General features: G+C 32.7%; 2 protein-coding genes across 2 annotated transcripts; both read left to right on the top strand.

The window, feature by feature from the left end:
* Positions 1-1,889, top strand: LOC119609290 (probable asparagine synthetase [glutamine-hydrolyzing]). Its single transcript, XM_037964054.1, has one exon. It carries the CDS (start codon positions 84-86, stop codon positions 1,773-1,775), a length of 1,692 nt encoding a protein of 563 aa, XP_037819982.1. The 5' UTR covers positions 1-83; the 3' UTR covers positions 1,776-1,889.
* An 8,019-nt stretch (positions 1,890-9,908) lies between these two features.
* LOC119606696 (probable asparagine synthetase [glutamine-hydrolyzing]) lies at positions 9,909-11,928 on the top strand. The gene has a single exon (XM_037960294.1). The coding sequence runs from the start codon at positions 10,027-10,029 to the stop codon at positions 11,698-11,700; it is 1,674 nt and encodes a 557-aa protein (XP_037816222.1). The 5' UTR covers positions 9,909-10,026; the 3' UTR covers positions 11,701-11,928.
* Positions 11,929-24,872: the final 12,944 nt, after the last annotated feature.

The raw sequence follows: 24,872 nt of genomic DNA on the forward strand, positions 1-24,872 counted from the left end.
TTAACTACCGTTGATTGAATTAAAACTTTTCTTAATAAATATTTACATTTTATAAACAGTGACGCGTATTATTAAAAACAAAAATGTGTGGAATATTCGCAATCCTCTCGAAAAAAGGACAACCAATACTACCGAAAATATGTCATGGTTGTGTACACACACTTCGTGAATTTGCGTATAGACAAAGTGGAAAACAAAGACATCGGGGTCCTGACGAAACAGGTGTGGCTATAATGCCAGAACATGGTGTGGCTTTAGTCCATGAACGACTCGCTGTTATTGGCGTAAAGACAGGACGTCAGCCTTTATACTCCGATGACGGAAATGTTACATTGATTGCCAATGCTGAAATATACAATTATCTCGAATTAGCTGAATCGATAGAAAAAAAACGTCCCAATTACAATCCACGAAGTGATTGCAATGTAATCGTTGAATTGTACGAAGATTACGGAGAAGGCCTGTTTGAACTTATAACTGGAATGTTTGCATTTGTTCTGTATGACAAAAGTTCTAAAACTGTACTTATTGCTCGTGATCCGTTTGGTATTATGCCATTATACATTGGAGAGGACGCCGAGGGCAATATGTGGATATCATCGGAAATGAAGTGCTTGGTCGAATTTTGCCCAAATATAAAGAACTTCCCACCAGGACACTATGTTATGGGGGAATTGGGAGGAAATTTAAATCCTCAGCGATTTTACAACCGTCCATGGCAACAGGAAATTCCCTGTCAACCAGCCGATGTTAATTTGATACAAGAACGTTTAGAATCAGCAGTGCGTACACACCTGCAGTGTGATGTACCTTTTGGAGCCTTGCTTTCGGGTGGTGTTGACTCTAGCCTAATTGCATCACTTGCTACGAAGATAATGCGAGAAAGGGATCCAAATTATCGATTACGTACTTTTTCGGTGGGCATGAAGGGTTCGCCCGACTTTAAGTATGCTCGAATGGTGGCTGATTATATTAACAGCGATCATACCGAAGTTTCTTTTACGGTTGAGGACTGTCTAGATGGAGTGCGTGATTTGATATATCATTTGGAATCATATGACATAGCCACTGTACGATGCAGTTTACCCATGTTTTATTTGGCCCGTTATGTCAAGAGCACTGGTATCAAAATGATTTTGTCAGGCGAAGGTGCCGATGAAATATTTGGTGGATATTTGTACTTTTTCAAGGCCCCTAATTATGAAGAGTTTCACAAGGAGATGGTAACACGGGTCGATCAACTGCATGTCTCAGACATTCTGCGAGCCAATAAAGTTACGATGTCGAAAGGCTTGGAACTTAGAGTTCCTTTTCTCGATACAGGTTTTGTGGATTACGTGATGTCCATACGACCGGAAGACAAAATACCAGGACCGCTTAACTGTTTCAATGGCACTATTGCTGACCGAATGGAAAAATATATTTTGCGCAAAGCTTTTGAAAACAACTATCTTCCACCCGAAGTACTCTGGCGTCAAAAAGAACAATTTTCAGACGGCGTTGGCTACGATTTAATTGAAGCATTGCCTCGTTTTGCCGCCAAACATGTCAGTGATATGGAATTTACCAAAGCTTCCGTACGTTTTCCAATTAATACTCCAAAGACGAAAGAAGCTTTCTACTACAGATGTATATTTGAAGAGCAGTTTCCTGGTAAATCGGCAGCTTTAACAGTTGAAAAGTGGGCTCCTCGACTAGATTGGGGTTGTCCAGAAGACCCATCTGGAAGAGCTCAAGAAGCTCATGCAAATCGTTTAAAGGAATATCTTAAATAATTAATTTCAAAATATGCATACATATAAGAAGTTTTTATATTATCAATTTGTTTAATTGTTTAAAGTAGTTCATATTCTCAAAATAAAGTAAATAGTTTATAGTTATGATGCAAATATACACATATTTATTTTATTAATTACATTCATCAAATGATGTGATCGATGGGCCACTTAAAATTTGAAAGAGTATAAGTCAAAGAACTTTAAGTGAACACCTGTTGGCTTTATTTCCCTGTGCTTCTAACACGAAGGTGGCAATTTTTGTACATGTTTCCGTTGCGTCGGTCCATGTACAAGCACTTTGCTCAAGTACTCGAGCTATCTAATTTCTTGACCATTGCTACGAGCTGCGTAACTTCTGAGACGCACGAAATAAGAATTCAGTAAACACTTAACATATCCGGACAAGGAAGGAAAATTCAATGGTAACACTTGTACAGTGCATTTCTCATTTATCCGATACATTCATTGAGAAAAACACGGCAAATACACTTCACACCAACTCATTTCCAACGCTTAGTCTAATACTATGTTCACATAATCATGTTTTAAACGCGTTTTTGGAAAAACACAATGAGTTTAAACACAATTGTGCACATTATTAAATTATCGTATTTTTAGCTTTGAAATGTTTTTAAAAAATACTTTTAAAAATAAATAAATTCACTTAAATTACACTGAATTGAAGATTTTAAAACAATTATTTATGTATAAAATTAAAACATTTTATTATCATTTAAACTGTAAAACTAATATTTTTTATAAATTTATTTTTTTGGTTTTGACATTACTCTTTGTTCTATCTGTGTCCATTAAACATTAGTATGGAAAAAATCATTTCTGTTCTAAAAACATTATGTGTTTTATAATAAAAGCACGTCGAATGAGATGTTTTTGAACATGAAAAATGTATGGAAAACCAGTCGAATTTGAAGTGTTTTTTAAAAACATGATGCGTTTCAAAAAAAAAAAAAAAAAAAAAACGAATGTGTGAACGTAGTATAAGGGTAGAAATACAATATTGCGATTACGGAGACGGATATTTTTTATATTGAGTTTTGGCAACTTAAATCATTGAAGAAAGCAGGACCAAATTAAAATTTACATTAATTTGTTTACGAATTTACTCTCTTTTATATTTAGAATTGCCATGCCATTCATACTTTTCATGAACAAAAACAATGTGTTGAATAAACAAACTATGAAATACAAAAACAAAAAACATTAAAATGGCTGCAAAGCCGCAACTGCAGCCGCACTACATTTAATTTATATTTGCTCTTGGAAACAGAAAACGCAAACCTATAAATACAAATATTTAATATAAAAAATATTTAATTTAAACACAATAAAAAAGGCAAACAATAATTTTGACACTTTTGTTTTTCTTCTCATTTTCTCTTTCTCTTCTTTTTCGTACGCCAAAGTTGAATAATTTTCAACTTTTGTACTTCGTGAAGAAGTTTGACGTGACCGTTCTCATTTAAATACATACAGTTAACATGAGCTGTCAGTCGCAGTTCGTCGTAAAGTATTGCATGTGTTTGGACCTTAAGTCGTGTTGCCTCTTCTCACTTTAAGTTACAGAAACACTTTTTACTCACAAACAAGATTGTATTTCTACCAGGGATTCCAATCCGGGCATTTTTTTCGGGATTCACTTCTGAGTCGATTCTGAGTCCTTACAGAAACACTTTTTACTCACAAACAAGATTGTATTTCTACCAGGGATTCCAATCCGGGCATTTTTTTCGGGATTCACTTCTGAGTCGATTCTGAGTCCTTCCGTCCGTCTGTCCGGCTGACTGTCCATGTATACCTTGTGCGCAAGGTACAGGTCGATATTTTCAAGATATTTTGATGACATTTGGACCATACTTGTTTTTCGGCCCAACAACGAAGCCTATTGAAAATGGTTTAAATCGATCCACTATTTCACCTAGTTCCCATACAACACTACCCCCCAAAAAGGGCTTTTGAGTTCATAATTATGTTAAATATTGTAGTATCTCTACAAAATTCGGCAAAACTTAGTTCTATATACGTCTTAATAATACTACCGATTTTCGTAATTATCGAAATTTATTTGACCCTAGCCCCCATACAAAGTCCCCTTCAGGTCAATAATTCCCTAATAAACACTAGTATCACGATGAAATTCAGCATACATAACTCTAATGTAAACGTAAAGCCATGTACCAAAATGTATAAGGATAGGCTTTTATTTACCCTTGCCCCATATAACCCCTCTTTAAGAAAATTACTTTTTCCAACAAATTGTTAAAATATTTCGGAATTAAGGTAAACTACTTAAATGCTTTATTATTAAAAATAATCCACATTTTTAACAAACTCAGTGGTATAGGGTATCATATAGTCGGCCATGCCAGACTATACTTTCCTACTTATGTAATCCCGAAATTCCGCAAAAACCCGGTATCCCGAAACATCCCGCGATCTCTGGATTGTAATTTTCAAAATCCCGAATCCCTGGATTTGTAAAATTCAGTCCGGATTGGCATCCCTAATTACTTCTCTAAGGCAGGAAATTTTTTCAAATTGTAAATGGTATTTATAGAATAAAGAAAAAGTTATTTTTAGACACAACCAGAATGAAATGAATTTTCGGGCCAGCTACGGCTCCTCATAAGCCATATTTACCCCCTCATTTTATAAAACGAAACTTTCGTTAACGTAAAAAATGTGTATGAGAAATACTAGGAAATTTTTGAAATTTTAAATTTTTTCCATACAAATTTTTTTAACGTTTGTCGTTTCATTTTATAAAATGACACCCTTAATGTCACTTGTAAACATCATATACATATTTAACTCACAGGTTTGAAGAAATGGAATATGGGGATTATTACAAATCCTTTTATCCCATTTAATTCAACTTTTATGGTTTGTTGTTTTGCTTCATTAATCACATATTTTTAAAAATGAATTGTTTTTAGCCAAAAAAGCATTGCATACTTTAGGGCATATTGCTAATGCAATAACTGTTATATTTACATTAGATTCATGTCTTAGCTATTTCTGTTAAAAATGTCCCATTACAAATGGGTTGAGAACTATGCTTAATTTTGACGAGACAGGGAAGGGGAAATTTATTATGAACATTCCCTTTCGATATCAGTATTTATAACAAATTTTAAATACATACTGTAGTTTTCGTCATCACTGTTATAGTCATATTAGTTATATTGTCGATTTTATTAGATTTAAATGTCTCTGTCGATCAATTTCATATATCATCTACCCGTGGCTATTGAAAGTCATGTTATATGAAAAAACTTCACGATATTGTTATACAGGAATTTTTTTTTTTTCAAAATTAGTTTTCAAAGTCACAAGCCACTACTACAATAATAAAATGAATCGTAAATTAACTAGTAACGATCGAAATGAAGAAGTTTCTGTTGAATAAGATTAAAGAAATTTTAAATGCAGTAGATATTTTGCGACAATTTGGCTTAGAGCATGATATAAATTTAAATTAAAAAAAGGATATAAATTTAAATTTGAAAAAATAGAGGATAAACAAAACCCATAATTGGAACTGATTTTTAACACTTTTTCATCTCTTACCAGATTTAAAAAATCGTGTCCTTGTTGATGGCTAGACATTATAACACCATTTGGTCTGTATGAATTTCTAAAAATGCCATTTAGGTTGCGAAACGCAGCACAAAATTTTCAATGACTAATGGATGAAATATACCGAGATTTGGAACTAGAGTCAAATGTGATCCAATTTTCACCAATCTTTACAACTTCGTTTCTGAATACACAAAACTGATCGTTGATAAATTTTTAGAGGGGTATTTGTATGGGGGCTAGTTGAAATAACGGACCGATTTAAACCTAAATCAGTTGAGTTCATCCTTGGGCCTAATTCACACTATCACAAAAAAACAGCAATTAACTCAAAAAACACTTCTAATAATTTTAGCCAGGTTTTCACCTAAAATGCGTTACGTACAGCACAGTTGAAATTTTGTTTGTAAAATCATGTAATTTAGATCGTAATTCGGGGTTGAATAAGGAATGAGAGCGTGAATGAGGAATAGTTGCTTCGTTTGAATGAGGTATTTATTTGCACTCATTTTATAAAATGAAACGAATGGAAAAAATTAAAATTTTCCCAGTATTTTTTAATTCAACGAAAGTTTCATTTTATTATGGCCTCATTTTATAAAACAAAACGAAAAACGTTTGTATGGAGAAAATTAAGTGTCTCATTTTATAAAACGAAATGACAAACGTTCAAAAAAAATTGTATGCAAAAAATTTAGGGTCTCATTTTATAAAACGAAACGACAAACGTTCAAAAAAATTTGTATGGAAAAAAATTCAAATTTTCAAAAATTTCCCAGTATTCTTCATACAATTTTTTTACGTTAACGAAAGTTTCGTTTTATAAAATGGGGGGGGGGGGGGTTAAGAAATGTTTGAAAATTTTATTTATTTTTTTTTTTTTTTTTGAATATTTTTGAACGTTTGTCGCAAAGAATAAATAAGAAATGAAACTGTTGTCAAAAGTACCTAAGTCTACTGTCATCCTGTACCTAACTCTAAGAATGTATTAGTAGAATTCTCAAGTCAACATAGTTGCAAAAAATAGTATTGAAAAATATTGAAAAAAATTATTACATTTCAATTTATACTTTGAAAGGTTTCTTAAGATATTTTGCACATATTTTATCTATAAACATTTTAATAACACGTCTATTTGTTTTTTAATCTATAATATTGAAAAAATAAATTATTTATTTGAAATATCTTTTTCGTTTACCATACGAAAATTTACAACATTGTTTTTTTTTAGTTTTAATTTCAAACAACAAAAATTCAATGTCAAAAAACAAAAAATATTTTTTTTTCGTTTGTAAAAAATATATTATTTTCGGGCTATTAAATGTGTTTAAATTGTGCAAAAAAATTATAAAATATAATGTTAAGTGATAAAAAATATTTCAAAGTGCTATTATCCTCAAATTTTCGCGAACAAGTTTTGAAGTTTGGAGAGAGAATAAAATTTTTACATATGTGTTGGATTTACACAGCACTCGTCTGTGAGAAGAGCGTAATGTTATTGTTGTAAAAAAATGACAGCGTTTCACTTCTTGTTTATTCTTTGGTTTGTCGTTTCGTTTTATAAAATGAGACCCTGTGTTATCCTGTGTTATTTTGTATAACTGTTAGTATCATTCCCACTAAGAAATAAAACATGAAATATTTATTAGAAGGTCAATAAACTAATTACGTTTGAAAAAATCTTATCATTGTAATGTAAAGTAGCTGATGTCGTCAAAATGTTAAACTTTTTTTATCAATAAATGATTGATCGAATAGAATTACAATCTCTGCCAAACGTCAAATATCTGCAATGTGAATTTGTTTTCTTCCGCGTTGAAAATCTGTCTAAAAATCTCAACGTTAAAACTCTTTAGTATTTTAGAAATTTCAGAAATCTCGTCATATTATAAAATGTTTTATTTTTATGATAAGTGTAACTAATCAGCAGTTTGGGCTACATAAACCAAAATTATCATAGCAACGGCCATAAAATTAATCAGTAATTTCCAGACATAGGCCAAAGACAGGTGATTGCTCCCTTTGTTTTTGCAAGTACCTACTCAATCGATGTACTCATTATAAAGAGCGACCGACCACCTTAACCATCGATAAAATAAATGGTGGCGTGTCTGCAACTAATGCCCATTCGGTAGAATAATTTAATCATTATTAATTAGTTTATTTTTTAAAACCTTATCAAATTATCAAAATGATTTAATGTCGTTTTCAATTTCAAGTGGAAAATTTTCGCATATTAAGTAGATTTAAAATTACAATTAATTTATACGACATCTTAAATATGTACATTTACTAGGTGATGATATCGCATGCATATTCAAATGATTCAGGAATATTTTTTAAGAATTTTTAGAGAAACTAAAACTATTACATAATTATTTTTATATCCAAAATCACATAAAGCATTTAGTAATATGTATTTGCAAATTTTAAAATTAAAAATGAAAAATAAGTTTAATCTATTTTAAGCAACAAATTAACTTTGGAGGGTGTAAATGATTCGAATATGCGTATCGATATAGAAACGTGAGTATTTTATAATCAATTATTATCAGAATTTTATATAAAGTAGCGGGATTAATAATAAATTATAATTGACATTAAATGATAGATAAAACGAAATGGAAACAAAATAAAACAACTAAGAAAGTATAGACGGATACCCTACACCAGTTATGAGCACATTTAAAATTAAAAAAATGGTAGATTTTTGCCATTTTTTGGAGCGAAAAGTGCATACACTCTTTTTTATTAAAAATTAATTTTCTTTAAATCATATAACAATTTTATATTTTTCTGAAAGGCATTTTTATGAATATCTCGCTCCCACGCCCTTCCGAATTTGACCTTTTTTTAATAAAAATTTCAACTTTGGGCCACATGTTCTAAAATCCCAAAGCTGGGATCAGAAAACTGAAAGCAGTCTTGAATGCCCTGATGTGTTTCATTTTTATCCCTAAAGTTTTTTTTGAGCCTAGAGAGAAATGTGGATCCTATGGGTAAAATTTAAAAAAATACCATTTTTGGTATTTGAAAATTTCATTAAGCTTTGTTAATAAATAATATATACAACATGATTCTTGAGTTCCTAAAACTAAAATTTGTATAATAATTTAATTAATTTTGTAAATATAATGAGCCCCCATTACGCCGCCCCTGGAGCATTTGTGGGATCCATTTTCATAACTTAAACTCGAATACTCCTTAGCTTCGTCGGTCTAAAATTTTATTCCGATTAGACTAGCAGCTTAGAAATGCAAGATTTATTTCCAAAAAATTTTCATTCTGCGCCACTGTTACATACATCGCCACAAACACATTATAGTAGTATAGGGTATAAATAGTGGTTTCGCCTTTATAATAAGTTTTTACATACATTTTTAGAACGACTATATCTCAATTTTATTTCATGAAGTTCTATTCCTCTTCAAATTTCCATTAATCGCCCGCCTTCAAAGTTTCCATGTAAAAACCTGACAACACTGCAAATACGCAAAGAGAAATCAAAACAGAGAAAAACGTCTGGGTTTCTGAACACGTGAATATTCTCAAACAAACCAGATATACACATACATATGATGCAAAATATAAACTGAGAGCGAATAAAAATTTATTTCTTAAATACATGACGCAATAATGCTATGAAACCTATCATACACATTTGACTAAACCGTACAGAAGAGATTGATGATACATTAAGGTATCTGTGAAATGTTGAATAAAATCTTCAAATTGTTGAGATACAAACTAATTTAAACATGATAGAATATTAAGACATTCACGTTATAATAACCAAAAATTAATTTGAAGAAAGTATAGTTCAATTTTAGGTTCTCTTATTTGCATACATTTATTTATATTCTTAATATAAACTTGGTAGAACTTATTAATATTTTTGCAAGCATTGTTAACTTCTCGCATCGAGTAGATACTAATTATTAAATAAATAGTTAATAAACGTTTAATTTAGTTTGCCGTTAATATCAATCAATTTAAGAGTCAATAAATATAATCTCAATTTACATACATTATCGCTATTAACGAATCGAAGTGTGTGGAGAAAATAAAAACATTCTCATATACTGTGTACAATAGGGTGGCCCCATAATATAGTGAGATAGACCAATGGATAAAACTGTATACATACATATGTATGTATGATATTGGTATCATATGAAATTTGTATGTATGTGCAATTATAAAAGATATACATATGTATGTAGTTTTGAATTTTTGGAAAACCTTAAGAAAGGTCATACATATATATCCTTTGACACAGCTCAAAAAATATTTATCACGGGACAAACATTTTAAGCAATAGTATCTTAGAATAAACAAAACATTATTTTTCGGTGGGAATATCAGTACCTTATTTCTTCGCCATACAAACGGGACCACCCTATTGTATACTATTCGCTCAAATGTATGTAGTAGCAGTATCTAATGGATTTATGTTTGTGTGTGCGTGTGTTTGTTGGTTCTACATCGATTGGACACTTTAAAAGCCGCAACAGTCTGAGAATTTCTCTTAGTATTTATTGAAAACTCGACATTGAAAGTCAACGGTGCTGAGTTTAATAAATTCGTTTACGTATTCAACAAAAAGTAAAGTGAACATTTAAATAAATAAAAAACAGTAGCAGTTGTGATAATGTGCGGGATATTTGCTATTTTTTCGAAGGATGGTGAACCCATCAAACCTAAAGTGTATCACGGAAGTCTGCACAGTTTGCGGGAAATTGCTTACAGACAGAGCGGCAAGCAAAGACATCGGGGTCCTGACGACACAGGAGTTTATCATATTCCAGAACAGGGAGTTGTCATGATGCACGAACGTTTAGCTATTGTGGGCGTTCATACAGGACACCAGCCCTTATTTTCTGAGAACGAAAATATCATCTTAGTTGCCAACGGTGAGATTTACAATTATTTGGAGCTCTCATCCGAAATTGCCAAAATTCGTGGTCACTACAAACCCAAAAGCGATTGCAATGTTATCATCGAATTGTACGAGGAATATGGTGAAAAGCTGTTTGAACATATTACAGGCATGTTTGCTTTCGTCTTGTATGACAAACGTTCCAAAACCATCCTCATGGCCCGCGATCCATTTGGCATTATTCCAATGTACATCGGAGAGGATAAAGATGGCAATGTGTGGGTAGCATCTGAAATGAAATGTTTAGTAGAGGTTTGTCCGAAAGTCGAAGCATTTACCCCAGGTGAATTTCGCTTTGGAAAAGCAGATAATCTAGTACGAAGGACCTACTTCCAACAGCAATGGCAGAGTGAAATACCAAGCATGAGCACAGACTTGACATTACTGAGGACCAGTTTGGAAAGTGCTGTACGATCTCATTTGCAATGTGATGTGCCATTTGGCGCTTTATTGTCTGGCGGCGTAGACAGCAGTTTAGTGGCATCGATTGCTACAAAAATTCGTCGTGAACGTGATCCCAACTTCAGACTTACCACATTTTCGGTGGGCTTACGCAATGCTCCTGACTTTAAAGCCGCTCGCCTGGTAGCCGACTACATAAACAGTGACCACACCGAAGTGGTCTTCGAAATTGCAGATGCTTTGGATGGCATTCGAGACATTATCTACCATTTGGAGACGTATGATGTAACCACAGTCCGTTGTAGTTTACCCATGTTACTGTTGGCCCGATACATTAAAAGCACTGGCATCAAAATGATCTTATCTGGTGAAGGCGCTGATGAGATTTTCGGTGGATATTTGTATTTCTTTAAGGCCCCCAATTACACTGAGTTCCATCAAGAATTAGTGAAACGGGTTGCACAACTTTGTGACTCTGATTGCCTGCGTGCCAACAAAGTAACAATGGCCAAGGGCATTGAACTTCGTGTGCCATTTTTGGATACAGCATTTGTGAATTATGTGATGTCTATAAGACCAGAAGATAAAATTCCTGGCTCTCTCAACTGTTTTGGCGATGAACAAAAACATCGAATTGAAAAACACATTTTGCGAGCAGCTTTCGCCAACCAATATTTACCAGATGAAGTTCTATGGCGTCAGAAAGAACAATTCTCCGATGGCGTAGGCTACGACTGGATCGATAGCATTCGCCGGGTAGCCACAGATCATATTACCGATGCCGAGTTTGCCAATGCCTCCGAAAGATTCCCAATTAATACACCCACCACCAAAGAAGCCTACTACTACAGATGTATATTTACTGAAATGTTCCCCGGAAACGATGCTGCCAACACTGTCAAACGCTGGGTGCCTCGTCTCGACTGGGGCTGTCCAGAAGATCCATCCGGAAGAGCTCAAGCAGTGCATCAAGTTCATCAGTAAACTGATGACACGTGTCCATGAAAGACTGAATTATTTGATAATTTGATCTACCTATATTTGGTAGAATAATAATATTTATTCATACTTGTATGAAAATTTTAATGTAAACATTTCCTTACTTGTACAAATCTGAAAATTTATATTTACATATGTACGTAAGTATGTACAATGTACATATTTACGTACAAACAAACCTACTTTGAGCGACAGTAAATTTTATAATTTAAATTTAATACCTTTTGTATATTAAATATGGTATATAAATACAAACATACATACGCATTAGGGTTGTCAATTATTCGAATAAAAATTTACAATATTTTTCATTCGAGTAGTCGATTAAATTTTAAATTTTTTTTGATTATTCGAACAAATGACGAATAAACTTTTTTGTGCGGATATTTTAATAAAATATGAATAATTATATTTAAATGATTTATTTTTTAACTGTCAACCCTATAAACGTAATAGTATAGTGTTACATATATATACATAATATGTATATATGAATACTATTTAAATATTTAAAATGCATAATTTACATTTCTGTCATTATTTGTGTGCAGTTTTATTTTTTTGTATTTTGTTGTTATAATTTATTTTATTCAACAATAAAAATCTTTTCGTTTATTAATAAATGTAGCAAAAACTGAATAAATAGAATTAAAGAAATAAAAAAATTAATAAATAAAACCTTTGGTCGTTTGTTTTTTTTTTCGTATAATATAGACTATTTAAGCAAATTATTTAAATACGTAACCAGATCGAAATATAAAAGAAATGTAAATAAAAAGTTTTCTACCAGACGCTGACTGGATTCTTATCGCTACCAAAACAAAATTAAAATGAACTTTAGCATGCAAAAAACCACTTAAATGTATATCACCTAATCTACATATTAAAACGGACCAAAATATTAAAATTAAAAATCAGGGAGTCAAGCAAGATCTCGTGAACCGGCTTTCATTTTGTAACTATTTGTGATATATACATATGTATGTGTTTTGAGAAGGAACCTTTTAACCACATGATATTAAAAGTTTAATAGATATCTCCACAATAAACATACAGTGAAGTCATGAAGTATTTTGCATTTTTAGGATTCCACTTAATTTTGTTGAGGTTTTCAAATTATTTTTTGTAATTTTTCTTTTGTTCTGTCAGACCGATTAAAAAAAAAGGTTTTTTATTATAAAAGGGAAACGGTATGATATCGACACTAATACATAGCTTCATGATTTGATATAAGCTTCATTTAATATAGTTACAAAGTCCCTGCACTGAAAATAATCCATGCTTAACTTTTCCAAAAAAAATCGTAACTACTTTTTTCGTAATATTAACGAAAATTTCGTAAATAATACGAAATATTATTTAATCAACCTTGTCTCTTTTTTTACGAACGTATAAATTTATAATATATTTATCGTAAATTTAAGCGAAATTAAACATAATAATATTAATTACTTTATAATAAAACAATTAAGAGTTCTATATTCGGCTGTGCCGAATCTTATATACCCTTCACCATGATGTGTTAAACAAAAATCAATACGAATTTTATCAAAAAATACCAGTGTTAATTGAAAAAGAACCAGAATATGTTTTCACATACTCCGGCTTCTACATTTTTAATTTCATCTTTCTAGGTTATATACTATAGAAAATTCAAAAAGTACCTTTTAAAGAATGAAAAAGTACCAAAAAGTCTCCTTTTATAGGTTAAAACTTACTCCAGGCGCCACATGCTTTATTTCATGTTTCTAGGTTCAATATTATAGAAAACTCAAAAAGTACCATTTGAAGAACGAAAAAGTACCAAAAAAATCCCCTTTTATAGGTTATCACTTACTCCGTGCCTTATATGCTAAATTTCATGATTCTAGAATCAATATTATAGAAAAAAAGTAACTTTCTCACTTACTCCGGGTCCTACCTTCTAAATTGAATATTTCTCGGTTCAATATTAAAGAAAATTCAAAAAGTAGCTTTTGAAGAACGAAAAAGTACTAAAAAAATCCCCTTTTATAGGTTCCCACTTACTCCGGAACTTACATGCTGTGTTTACATTTACATTTGTGTTTCAAGCCAATAACAACACACAGTTTCATCCGTAACGTGTTGCTCTGCTTTGTTTTTATAAATAAGCAAGTGCAAGAACAAAATTTACCGTATGATTATGTATGTTGTTGTTGTTTGTTTATTGTTTTTATCTTTGCATGCATCAAAAATCTAAATTTTTGATGAAATTTTCAGAGGTTGTCGCAGAGTTTTGCTCATATCTCCGTTATTTATGGACGATTTTGCTGATTTTAAATTGCGTTCTTTCCAAACGTAAGTCTAATAGAAGTATTGAAGATTCGGATCTCGCAGATATCTGGGGTCTTCTAAAAACTAATTTCAAAAGACGGACATGGATCCAGAGTATACATACACTTATACTTTATAGGATCGGAAAATTATATTATAGAAATTTCAAACGGAATGATAAACCTATATGTATATACTCTTCTCGCGAAGTTGAAGGGTAAGATATCGTAAATATATTTATAAAGCTATCAGCTTCCACTTTCTAAATCCTTTTAGATTCAACTAAGTTATTGACTTATTCATGCACTTAATGCACGAAAATACGACTTTTTACTCATATCTTAAGATTTTGGAGGTATTTGGCAAATTTCAAAAACGTATTCTTGTTACTCGGAATCACTTTTCACACAGTGTTATTCAGTTTTATTTATATTTTATTAAATTATTCGAATAAAAACATTTATTAGTCATTCGTTTGAATAATCTAATGAATAATCTTTGAATGAACAAAATATTGTTAATTTTTATTCGAATAATTTTAAACACGAATAATTGACAACCTAGTATGTATATAAATATTACGAGACAATTTCGCGTCGCGAAACTAGGAAGCATTCGTACCTTGTACATTTCAGTCTATGAGACCGACGCGGGTATTAGTGTAACACTTTTTCTCAAGTAATATTTTTGAATGTTAATTTCCAATGTCATCCAAATAAACTTCCATCGGAGCGAGACAGCTACCAACGCTCTGATGGCTAAAATTAACACAGGTAAAATACATATAGCTTTAATCCAGGAACCTTGGACGATTCGCAACAAGGTTTCTGGATTAAATCACGTAAATTTCCAACTTTTCTACGCTGATACAGGGTCTCGCCCGAGAACATGTATCTTATGTCACAAGAACTTATGTTTTCTCCTCTTAACAGGATTATCAACATCGGATGCAACGGTGCTGAAGCAAGGTCGTGGCAACATATTCCTTGCATATGTTTACCTGCCCTTCGATTCTCCGACACTACCACCAACGTCGGATCTGATGAAACTGGTTGAAGAGGCACAAAGGAAAAATAAGAAAATTGTAATAGGTTGTGATGCCAACTCCCACCATGTAGCTTGGGGTAGTACAAACACCAATCGCAGGGGACAAGCCCTCATGGATTTTCTTAATACTAAAGACTTGATAACATTGAACTTAGGTAATAAAGCTCCTTCGTCAATAGAATCAGAGAAGAAGTATTAGATATAACTATATGTTCAGAAGAGCTTATAAACGAAATTCAGGATTGGAGAGTTTCGGACGAGCACTCCTTTTCTGACCATCGGTACATAAGATTCAAAATACTAAGGCCACCACCAAAGCCGATAAAGTTTCGGAATAAGTCTAAAAATAAGGTAGATAGCGTAAATGACGTATCGAAGATAAAAAAATTCCTATCCAAAACTCATGTCCAACCGGAATCTATGATCGATGACACGGGCAGGAGGCTGGAGGATATAGAGGAGACAATGAAACTCCTAATGGACTCTCATTTCCCACCCGGTATATCGAATAACATAGATGAACCGATAATGATGGAAGGGGAGGGTAACACGGAAATAGTTATTACATCTGACATGGTTAAAAGGGCAATCAAGAGCTTCGCTCCCTATAAAGCTGCAGGGCCGGATGGCATTTTCCCGGCACTTTTGCAGTTGGAGGCGGGACTGGTTTCAGTACATCTGTCACAGATATTCACTGCATGCTTGAAATTGACATATACGCCAGTTAAATGGCAGGATGCAAGGGTAATATTTATACCCAAACCAGGGAAACCTAGCTATGCGACACCTAAGTCCTATCGACCGATAAGTCTTACGTCCTTCCTACTTAAAACCTTGGAACGGATAGTCGATAGCATGGTTAAAAGCAGTATACCATACAAGACCTTAAATATAAGCAGCATGCTTATGTAAAGGGACGATCGGTGGAAACCGCTTTGAACGAAGTCGTCCACTACATAGGTGAATCTTTCGATAGCAAACTGTATACACTGGCGGTATGCATTGACATCGAAGGCGCTTTCAATAACGTGCACACTGATACCCTTATCCAATCCCTAGACCAGTTTTATGTTGACCGGGTGCTCCGTAACTGGATCAACTACATGCTAAGGAACAGATGGATAAGCTGCGAGATGTACGATATAACTATCAGGAAAAACGTATTTCGCGGTATACCACAGGGTCGCATTTTGTCACCATTACTCTGGGTTACCACGTTTAATAGCCTCCTAAGGACCCTAACCGAGAAAGGACTTAGACCTGTCTGCTATGCAGACGATGTAGTAATACTTTTAAAGGGAAAGGATTCAAATTACTTGTGTAGAAGAGTTGAGGAGGCTCTGAATACAGCCTTGAACTGGGCTCAACCGAGAGGCCTCAATGTTAACCCGGCGAAGACGGAAATCTGTCTTTTCACAAGAAAGACAAAAATTTCTATGTATACTGAACCTTGCTTCCTGGGCAAGAAGATACCGGTGACAGACAAAGTTAAGTACTTAGGTGTAATACTTGACCGGAAATTAAAATGGAGACACCACATAGAGGATAGGATCAACAAGGCACATCGGTGCTGGGCGATATGTAGGAGAACCATAGGCATGAAATGGGGTCTTAGTCCTACTATGACAAATTGGCTTTATAAAAGTGTAATTAGACCAATTCTAGCTTATGCTACAATAATCTGGTGGACTGCTTTGGACAAAAAGTGTAATATCAAACTACTACAGGGAGTTCAGCGTACATGCTACTTGGGTATAAGTGCTGCCATGTGTACTACTTCAACCAAGGCTCTGGAAACGTTGCTAGATATTCCACCCATTGAAACATATTTAAGATATGAGGCGGCGCTTACACAGAATATGTCGGAAACTTTGAAACGCTAATCCCAGATAGAATGTCTTGGTCAAGCGGAACATTGGTGCAAATACCAGTAGGAATCCGTTGCTACACGGATGGCTCTAAATTAGGGGACAAAGTGGGCATGGGGTTCTATATTGAAGACCCAGAAACAGAAATATACCACCGTTTACCTAATCATAACACAAGCTTCCAGGCAGAAGTACGAGCAATAACGGAATGTGTAAATTGGATTAGAACAAATATGGCGCCCACAGGGCTTAATATATTTACCGACAGCCAGAAGGCAATTAGGGCGATATCAGCTGATAGAATTAAATCTAAGACCGTATTGGATTGTAAGAAAGCTTTAACTGAATACTCTCCCAGAGGTAAGGTTTACATCATTTGGGTACCAGGCCACTCGGGAGTAGTCGGCAATGAAAGGGCGAATGTAATAGCTTTAAAGGGAAGGGAGCTCGATGTAGTTATCCTGACAAACGCAAAACCATTCGACGCAACAAAAGCTGAATTAAAAATATGGATGAGAGAATCCCATAAGGCCTCTTGGAATAATGAAACGGTGGGTAGAACCACAAAGATTCTATGGGGTGACTCTGATGAGAGCAAGACGAGAAATCTCCTCAAAATGAGCAAGTCTGAGATTAGTATGATGGTACGTATTCTGAGTGGACACACAGGATTACGTGCACATCTATGCAAAATTGGACGTGCGGATTCAGACGAATGTAGAGCATGTGGAGAGGACAGTGAAACTCTGGAGCACTTTCTTTGCCACTGTCAGGCATTCGTCGAAGTTAGATCCAAGTATCTTGGAAGTGATGTTATTCCGGAAATAACATTTTTAACCAACACTGATTGGAAGATTCTTAGGAAATACGTCCGGGAAACTGAGTTTCTGAACATGGAAAAATAATACATTCAGTGAACAATTTTTTTTCATGAATTGGAGCGCACAACAGGCCCGATAGTGGCCTAGGTGTATTTCTTCAGATTTGATGTAGTATACATCCTCCTATCAACCTAACATAACCCCTAATTTCTATAAATTATCCCAAGTTCTTTTCCTTTAATTGAAACAAAAATATATTTTTTAACAGTGCAAAACTAAAATGTGTTTGGCAAATTTCAAAAAAGTTCTACTCGAATCCACCATTTAGAAAAGTAGTATCACTTCCCAGGTATTTCAATTTTCGTTTATTTTGTCACACTGTGTTATTCGATAGTACAAATTTCATCCAAATCGACACGAAATTTCCCATATATAGTATCTAACTTTTTGACATTAAAGTTAATTATACTGAATTTCATTGAAATGTACGTGTTTAAAAGTGGATTAACGACGTTCAAGCATTTTCAGAGGGGGACTTTGCAATTATCTTAAAAATTGCAACCTGTAGTTTTATTACAAGGTTTACATGGACAGTCAGACAGACGGACTGACATGGCTTAATCGACTCAGAAAATGATTCTTAGCCAATTGGTATGGGATATAGTAAGGTATAGGTATAGGGCCATTAATTCTATGCGTTACAAATGTCAGCACAAATCCAATATATAAATGTAATCAAAATTTTGTATAAAATAAATACAAAATTTTTATTACATTAAAGTACCAAAAATCTCCCTTTTATAAATTCTCATTTTATAAGAACCGTGTGTCATTTGTTTCGGATCCCCCCTATAGAAACTTTAAAATGTTTGGTACTTCTTTATTTAAAGAATGAGAAAGTACCAAAGTACGCTGTTGCAGATTCTTATTCAGTCAGGACCCTGCATGTTCAATGTTTCGAGTACCACTTGAAGAAAGAAAAAGTACCAAACAGTACTCTATTAAAGAAGCTCATTCAGTGTTTGTTCAATAATCTTGTATTGTTCTGATCTACACACGGAAACTTTAGTTGAGAAAATTTTTCTTAATTCTCTTTTAAAGTTTCTTAATGTCTACACATAAAAATTTTTGTTTCAGAAATTACGTGTTAATTGCATTGATTTGTTTCCGAGTACGAGAAACTCCGTACCGCGAGAGAGATGAATGATATTTCTTTCTCTCTCACGCAAAAAAAGTTTTTCATTTAGTCATGTTAAATTTTATTTTTTTAGGTTCAATTAAAAAAAATACAAAAAGTACCATTTGATGAAGCACCAAAAATTTCCCTTTGTATTTTCAAAAAGTACAAAACAATTTACCCGAATTTGATTCTATATAGTCCTTAGTTTAGAATTCCAAAATAATATACCAATAGTTTATTTTGTGTGAGTAAATTAAATATATTTTTAAAATTTTATAAAAATTGGCTCAATGAGTTTGAATAAAATTAAATTTCCCGTTTTCCCCTTTTTGGTACTTTTTTATTATTAGTTAAAAAGTTATAAAGATCCAAAAAGGTACCAAAATCAAATTTTTTACACATTTTCACCCGTTAAAAGTACGAATTTCAAAAAAGTAGCAGACACCCACATGCTCATTTTAAGAGTAAAGAGTGCATTTAAAATTTGTTTGTATCACTAATATTGTGTAAGATAATTATGAAAACCTTTTTTACCCCTAAATCTACAAATGGATCAAATGGATTAATGGATCTACATAACCAAAAACACTTCTATTTTTAAAATTCCATGATCCTACTTTTGAACTATGCGATGATGAATCAGTCAGCCAGTAGCGCGACTATTTTTTTATATAGTGAATATAGTGAAATACATTTATGAAATGTTTAATCAATGTTATATAATATAAAATGTAGTAATTAATACAGTTCAACAAAATACATATATATTTGGACTAAAAACCCTTGCAATAGGCGAAAATTAAGTGCCAAATATTAAAAAAACTTTTTCTTAAGTTAAATTATTTTTGATAGCACTCGCATCCCACATTATGGGATTATAAAGCCCTTAGAGGAAATTGTCTAAGCTTTCTTTTGAGCAAAAAAAGGAGTTTAAAAAAAATTAAAAAAAAAAAATAAAAAAAAAATTTTTTTAAATGTTTGGAAATAATGAAGAAATAGCTATCTGAACTCCTTAGGACCAATAGGTGAAAAGTTACATTCATTTGAATAAAACCCTATATGACCAAAATGTCCAACTTTGATCCCCTCTAACTCCGGCAGTTCTTGACCAATAGAGCTGAAATATCCCATAGCACCTTGGTGCAAATTTCATCAAAATCGATTTTTTGAGTTATGTCACTTGACATGAAACTTCCCATATGTAGTACCTTTTTATACCTTTCACCTTCGTGAGAAGAGTATATATAAGTTTGTCATTCCGTTTGTAATTTCCAAAATATAATTTTCCGACCCTATAAAGTATATATATTCTGAATCCTTATAGATAGCGGAGTCGATTAAGCCATGTCCGTCTGTCTGTCTGTCCGTCTGTCTGTCCGTCTGTCTGTCTGTCCGTCCGTCTGTCTGTCTGTTGAAATCAGTTTTCTGAAGACCCAGATATCTTCGGGATCCAAATCTTCAATAATTCTATCAGACATACTTTCGAGAAGTTTCCTACTTAAAATCAGCAAAATCCGCCCATAAACAACGGAGATATAAGCAAAAATCCGAGACAACCTTTGAAATTTTCATAAAAAATAAGCAACAACAACACTGCTTATTCATTGCGTCGTGTATTTTGTTTTTGTTTTTTTAAGTATTTCGTTTCATATGTTTGGATGGCTGTGTATTTCATTGCCTTGTGTATGTTGTTTTTGTTTCTTAGTGTATTCAGTTTCGTATGTTTGGATGGCTGTGTGTTTCATTGCCTTGTGTATGTTGTTTTTGTTTCTTAGTGTATTCAGTTTCGTATGTTTGGATGGCTGTGTGTTTCATGACGTTGTGTATTTTGTTTTTGTTTTTTTGTGTATTACGTTTCGTTGTTAGGATGTCTATTGGTTTGCCTGCCTTGTGTATTTTGTTTTTTGTGTGTTTATTAAATAAACTTTATTTCGTTTAGCGTTGTTGTTGTTCATTACGTTTTGCTATTGCTATAATAATGATATAGTCGGGAAAATGAAATATGTAAATTAAAATTTTATAAAATAGATATTTTTAAATATGGTGAAGGGTATATAAGATTCGGCACAGCCGAATATAGCCCTCTTACTTGTTAAAGTTAAAACAAAAGCATGTTTCAAAAATATGTATTAGGAAAGTCAACCCTTAATGCTGTGAATTAAATTCCAAATCTAGGTGGACAAAAATATAAAAATGTGTGTCTAAAAATGAACATACATATGTACATTTTTCAATAATTAACTAAAATTCAACCCCTACATCGTGTATACGGTTATAATTTAAAATAAAATTAGTCTTTTAAAATAGAGCATTGTAAGTGTTTTCATGCTGGCAATGCTGTAGTTTTAATTGGCAACTGGCAACGCTTCAGTTTTTATTTGCTATTTTTATTGATATTTTGACACATAGATGCCTCTGAATGCAGTGTTTCAAGAAATAGGGCAGTGTGGCCAGAAAATCTTAGGCTGGAAGTCCCCAAAAAATTCCCATTTTTAAATTGAAATCCCCATAGTTTTCCCCAAAATACATCAAAAAAGGTACCAACATCACCTTCATTACAGATTTTCATCCCTAAAAGTACGAATTTCAAAAAAGTGCCAGACATCCATCTGCTCATTTTAAGAGTAGATACAGGTGCATTTAAAATTTTTCTTGTATCATTAATATGTATTGTATTAATATAAAAATAATATTTTTTCTAATAAATGTTAACAAATTAAACAATATTGTTTTATATTTACACTTTGTATATAAAGCAATCAACTAAAAAAATGCTGTTCCGGAACACTTTGTATAAAAACCCCACATGAAGTATTTACCCGACCGGCGGCAGCTGTCTTCTACGTTAGGGTCAAATTTTGAGATTAACTAACAAAATTATGTTCCGGACGCTTTTTATATCAAAATCCATATGAGGTATTTACCCGTCCGGCGGCAGCTGACTACAAAGTGTAAATCTTAAAAATTAATATATTGGCATATCCCTCTCCACTGGAGAGGGATATGCCACACATTAAACTTTAATGTGTGGCGTCGCATTATTTTTGATAACCTAAAAAATTTCTTTGATACATGGAGTTCGGGAGTTTAAGCTTCCTATACGAAGGTATAGGTCGGATTGGCAGTTCTTGGACGAGGCTCTTTTAGGTCAAATAATCGAGGTCAAATAATCCCTCCTTAGTGGTATCATTCTGTTAAGGGGGCAACTTAATTAAAACAAACATTATTTACATTTTCAATATGTATGTGTTTATGAACGTGGAAAAGATTCAAAAAAGTTGATTTTCATGTTTTATATTAAAAAAAAAATATTTTTGATCAATTAAAATGTGTATATAAATGCGGAAAGGAACAAATCTGATAAAATATATTTGGGATTATATCGTTACAGAATGCCTTTTAATAAAAAACATTCAAAAAATGTTACTATGGTCATATATAGAAAATGATATATAACTGCTATCGGACGATCTTGTGCACGATAAAAACCTATATAGAATTTATGTTGGAAATATACAAATTAGATGGCATACATTTTTTCCGGATTTCATCGTTCTAGGGCGTGTACTACAACAAAAATCTTATTTTACAAAAAATGTTACTATGGCCGAATATACAGTGTCTCTCATAAGTATTCGAATTTAGGTAAACTATGAAAAGAAACCAAATTTAATAATATATTTTGTGTGCAATAAAATAAATTAATTTGTTATATTGTCTAGACAGTCCTTAGGTTTGATATCACGCTTTTTAAAACTTGAAAAATTTACATTTACTTAAATTAAATTAGCTTTTTTTAAAAAGTCCATAAAATTGTCTCACAAAAGTATACGAATTTTTCCTGTATTTCATATTTGAGCATATTATACGAAACACAAATTTTAGAATCGAATGGTTTTTATGCTTTAAATTGTTTTAAGGGGTTACTATCAACCGAAATTATATATTTTTGGCCCATTTGGTCCACAATTTTTGGGGATTTGTACCCCCTTTTTATGTAATATCATTAAAATGGCGATTTTTGTCAATATTTGTAGTATTTTCTCTTTTTTTCCAGAGATAAAACCAAAATTTGATATTGGAATTTAATAGTATCTAAAAATAGTATTTTTTGTTACAAGAATCTGTATTTAAACGATCCAAGATATATTATTGATATCATTATTCTGTCGCTAATTCAATATATTGGAACTTAAGTCCATTTTCATAATACTAGGGTCAAAAATTTTCGGGGAAGTTTTCTTGTATATATTCTTTTAGATATCAGCTTTTATATATTTTAAGTTTTCAATGTATTGTGGAAGTGTAGAACTCCAAAACATGCCTCGAAGAAACACCATTCAATATGGTAGTATCATTATTTTTATATACCAATGACCTACAGGCTGCATGCCACTATATCATTATGGTCTAACTCAAAAATATCAATATCTCTTTAAATATTGATTTCTATGATCAAAATAAACCCAAAATTTTGGACTTACAGTGTTATTGTAATGGGCAACATAAGCGTGAAAGTTACGAATAGTAAAAACTGAAATCTACTGTATAGGATGATGTTTTGTAAAGACATTTTTTGGAATTGTATGCCGATAAATTATGTTTCTTTTCAAAGTACAACCAAATTCGAATACTTATGTGAGACACTGTATGTATAAAATGATATATAACTGCTATCGGATGATCCTGTGCACGATTAAAACCTATATAAAACTTTAAGTTGGAAGTGTAGAAATCGGATGGTATACTTTTTTTGTGAATTTCTAGGGTGTGTACTACAACAAACTTTTTTTTACAAAAAATGTTACAATGGCCGTATATAGAAAATGATATGTAACTGCTATAGAACTTTAAGTTGGAAATATAAAAAGCGGATGGCATACATTTTTTAGTGGATATCATCGTTGTAGGGGGTGTACAACAGTACAGTGTTGCCAACTTAGTGCTTTTAGCACTATTTGCGGTGCTTTTTGGTGTGCCAAACGCGGAAAATTTTGCTCATGGTGCCTTTTTTCAAAAAGGCACTACAGTGGTGCTTTCTAATTTTATGACAGTGCATTTAGTGCTTTTTATACCCACCATCAAAAAAGATGAGTGGGGTATATTGATTTTGTCACTCCGTTTGTAACACATTGGTCGTAGACCCACAAAAGTATTAAATTCTAAGGCGATCTAACCATGTCCATCCGTCTGTTCATCTGTCCGTCCGTCTGTTGAAAGCACGATAGGGTTAGAACGGAAAGAGCAAGGGAGTTAAATTTTTCCACAAATATTTCTTATAGGTAAGGTTTGTTTGGTATTGCAAATGGACAATATGGGTCCACAATTTCGCATATCCCCCATACAAGTGGCCCCCCCGAAAAACAGCTTTAACAGTCACAACTGTTTTAAACATACGAGTATAGCGATAAAATTTGGCATAAATAAGTTTTATATGCGCCAAAATCTCTGTACCAAATTTTATGGGATTCGGTCCAAAATTGACCCTACCCCCCATACGAGTATAGCGATGAAATTCAACATAAGTAAGTTTTATATATGCCAAAATCTCTACTAAATTTTATAGAAATTGGTCTATAATTGACCCTACCCCCCATATAAGGTCTCCTTCAGAAAATGATTTAAACGGTCATTACTGACTTAAAAATAATTTATAGCGATGAAATTCGGCATAAATAAGTTTTATATAAGTCAAAATGTCTCTACCAAATTTTATGGGAATCGGCCATAACTGACCCTACCCCCAAATAAGGTCCCCCTATGAGTGCAGCGTTGAAATTCAACATAAGTAACTTTTATATGCATCAAAATTTCTCTACCAAATGACATTAATACTCATTATCGACTTAAAAATATTCGACATAAATATGTTTTATATAAGCCAAAATCTCTAGCAAATTTTACGGCAATCGGTCCATAATTGACCCTACCCCCACATATGGTCAC

This window comes from Lucilia sericata, unplaced genomic scaffold (assembly GCF_015586225.1).
Source record: "Lucilia sericata isolate MDLA Ls3-8-SP2 unplaced genomic scaffold, ASM1558622v1 Contig000000F_arrow, whole genome shotgun sequence".
Classification (NCBI taxonomy): Eukaryota; Metazoa; Arthropoda; class Insecta; order Diptera; family Calliphoridae; genus Lucilia; species Lucilia sericata.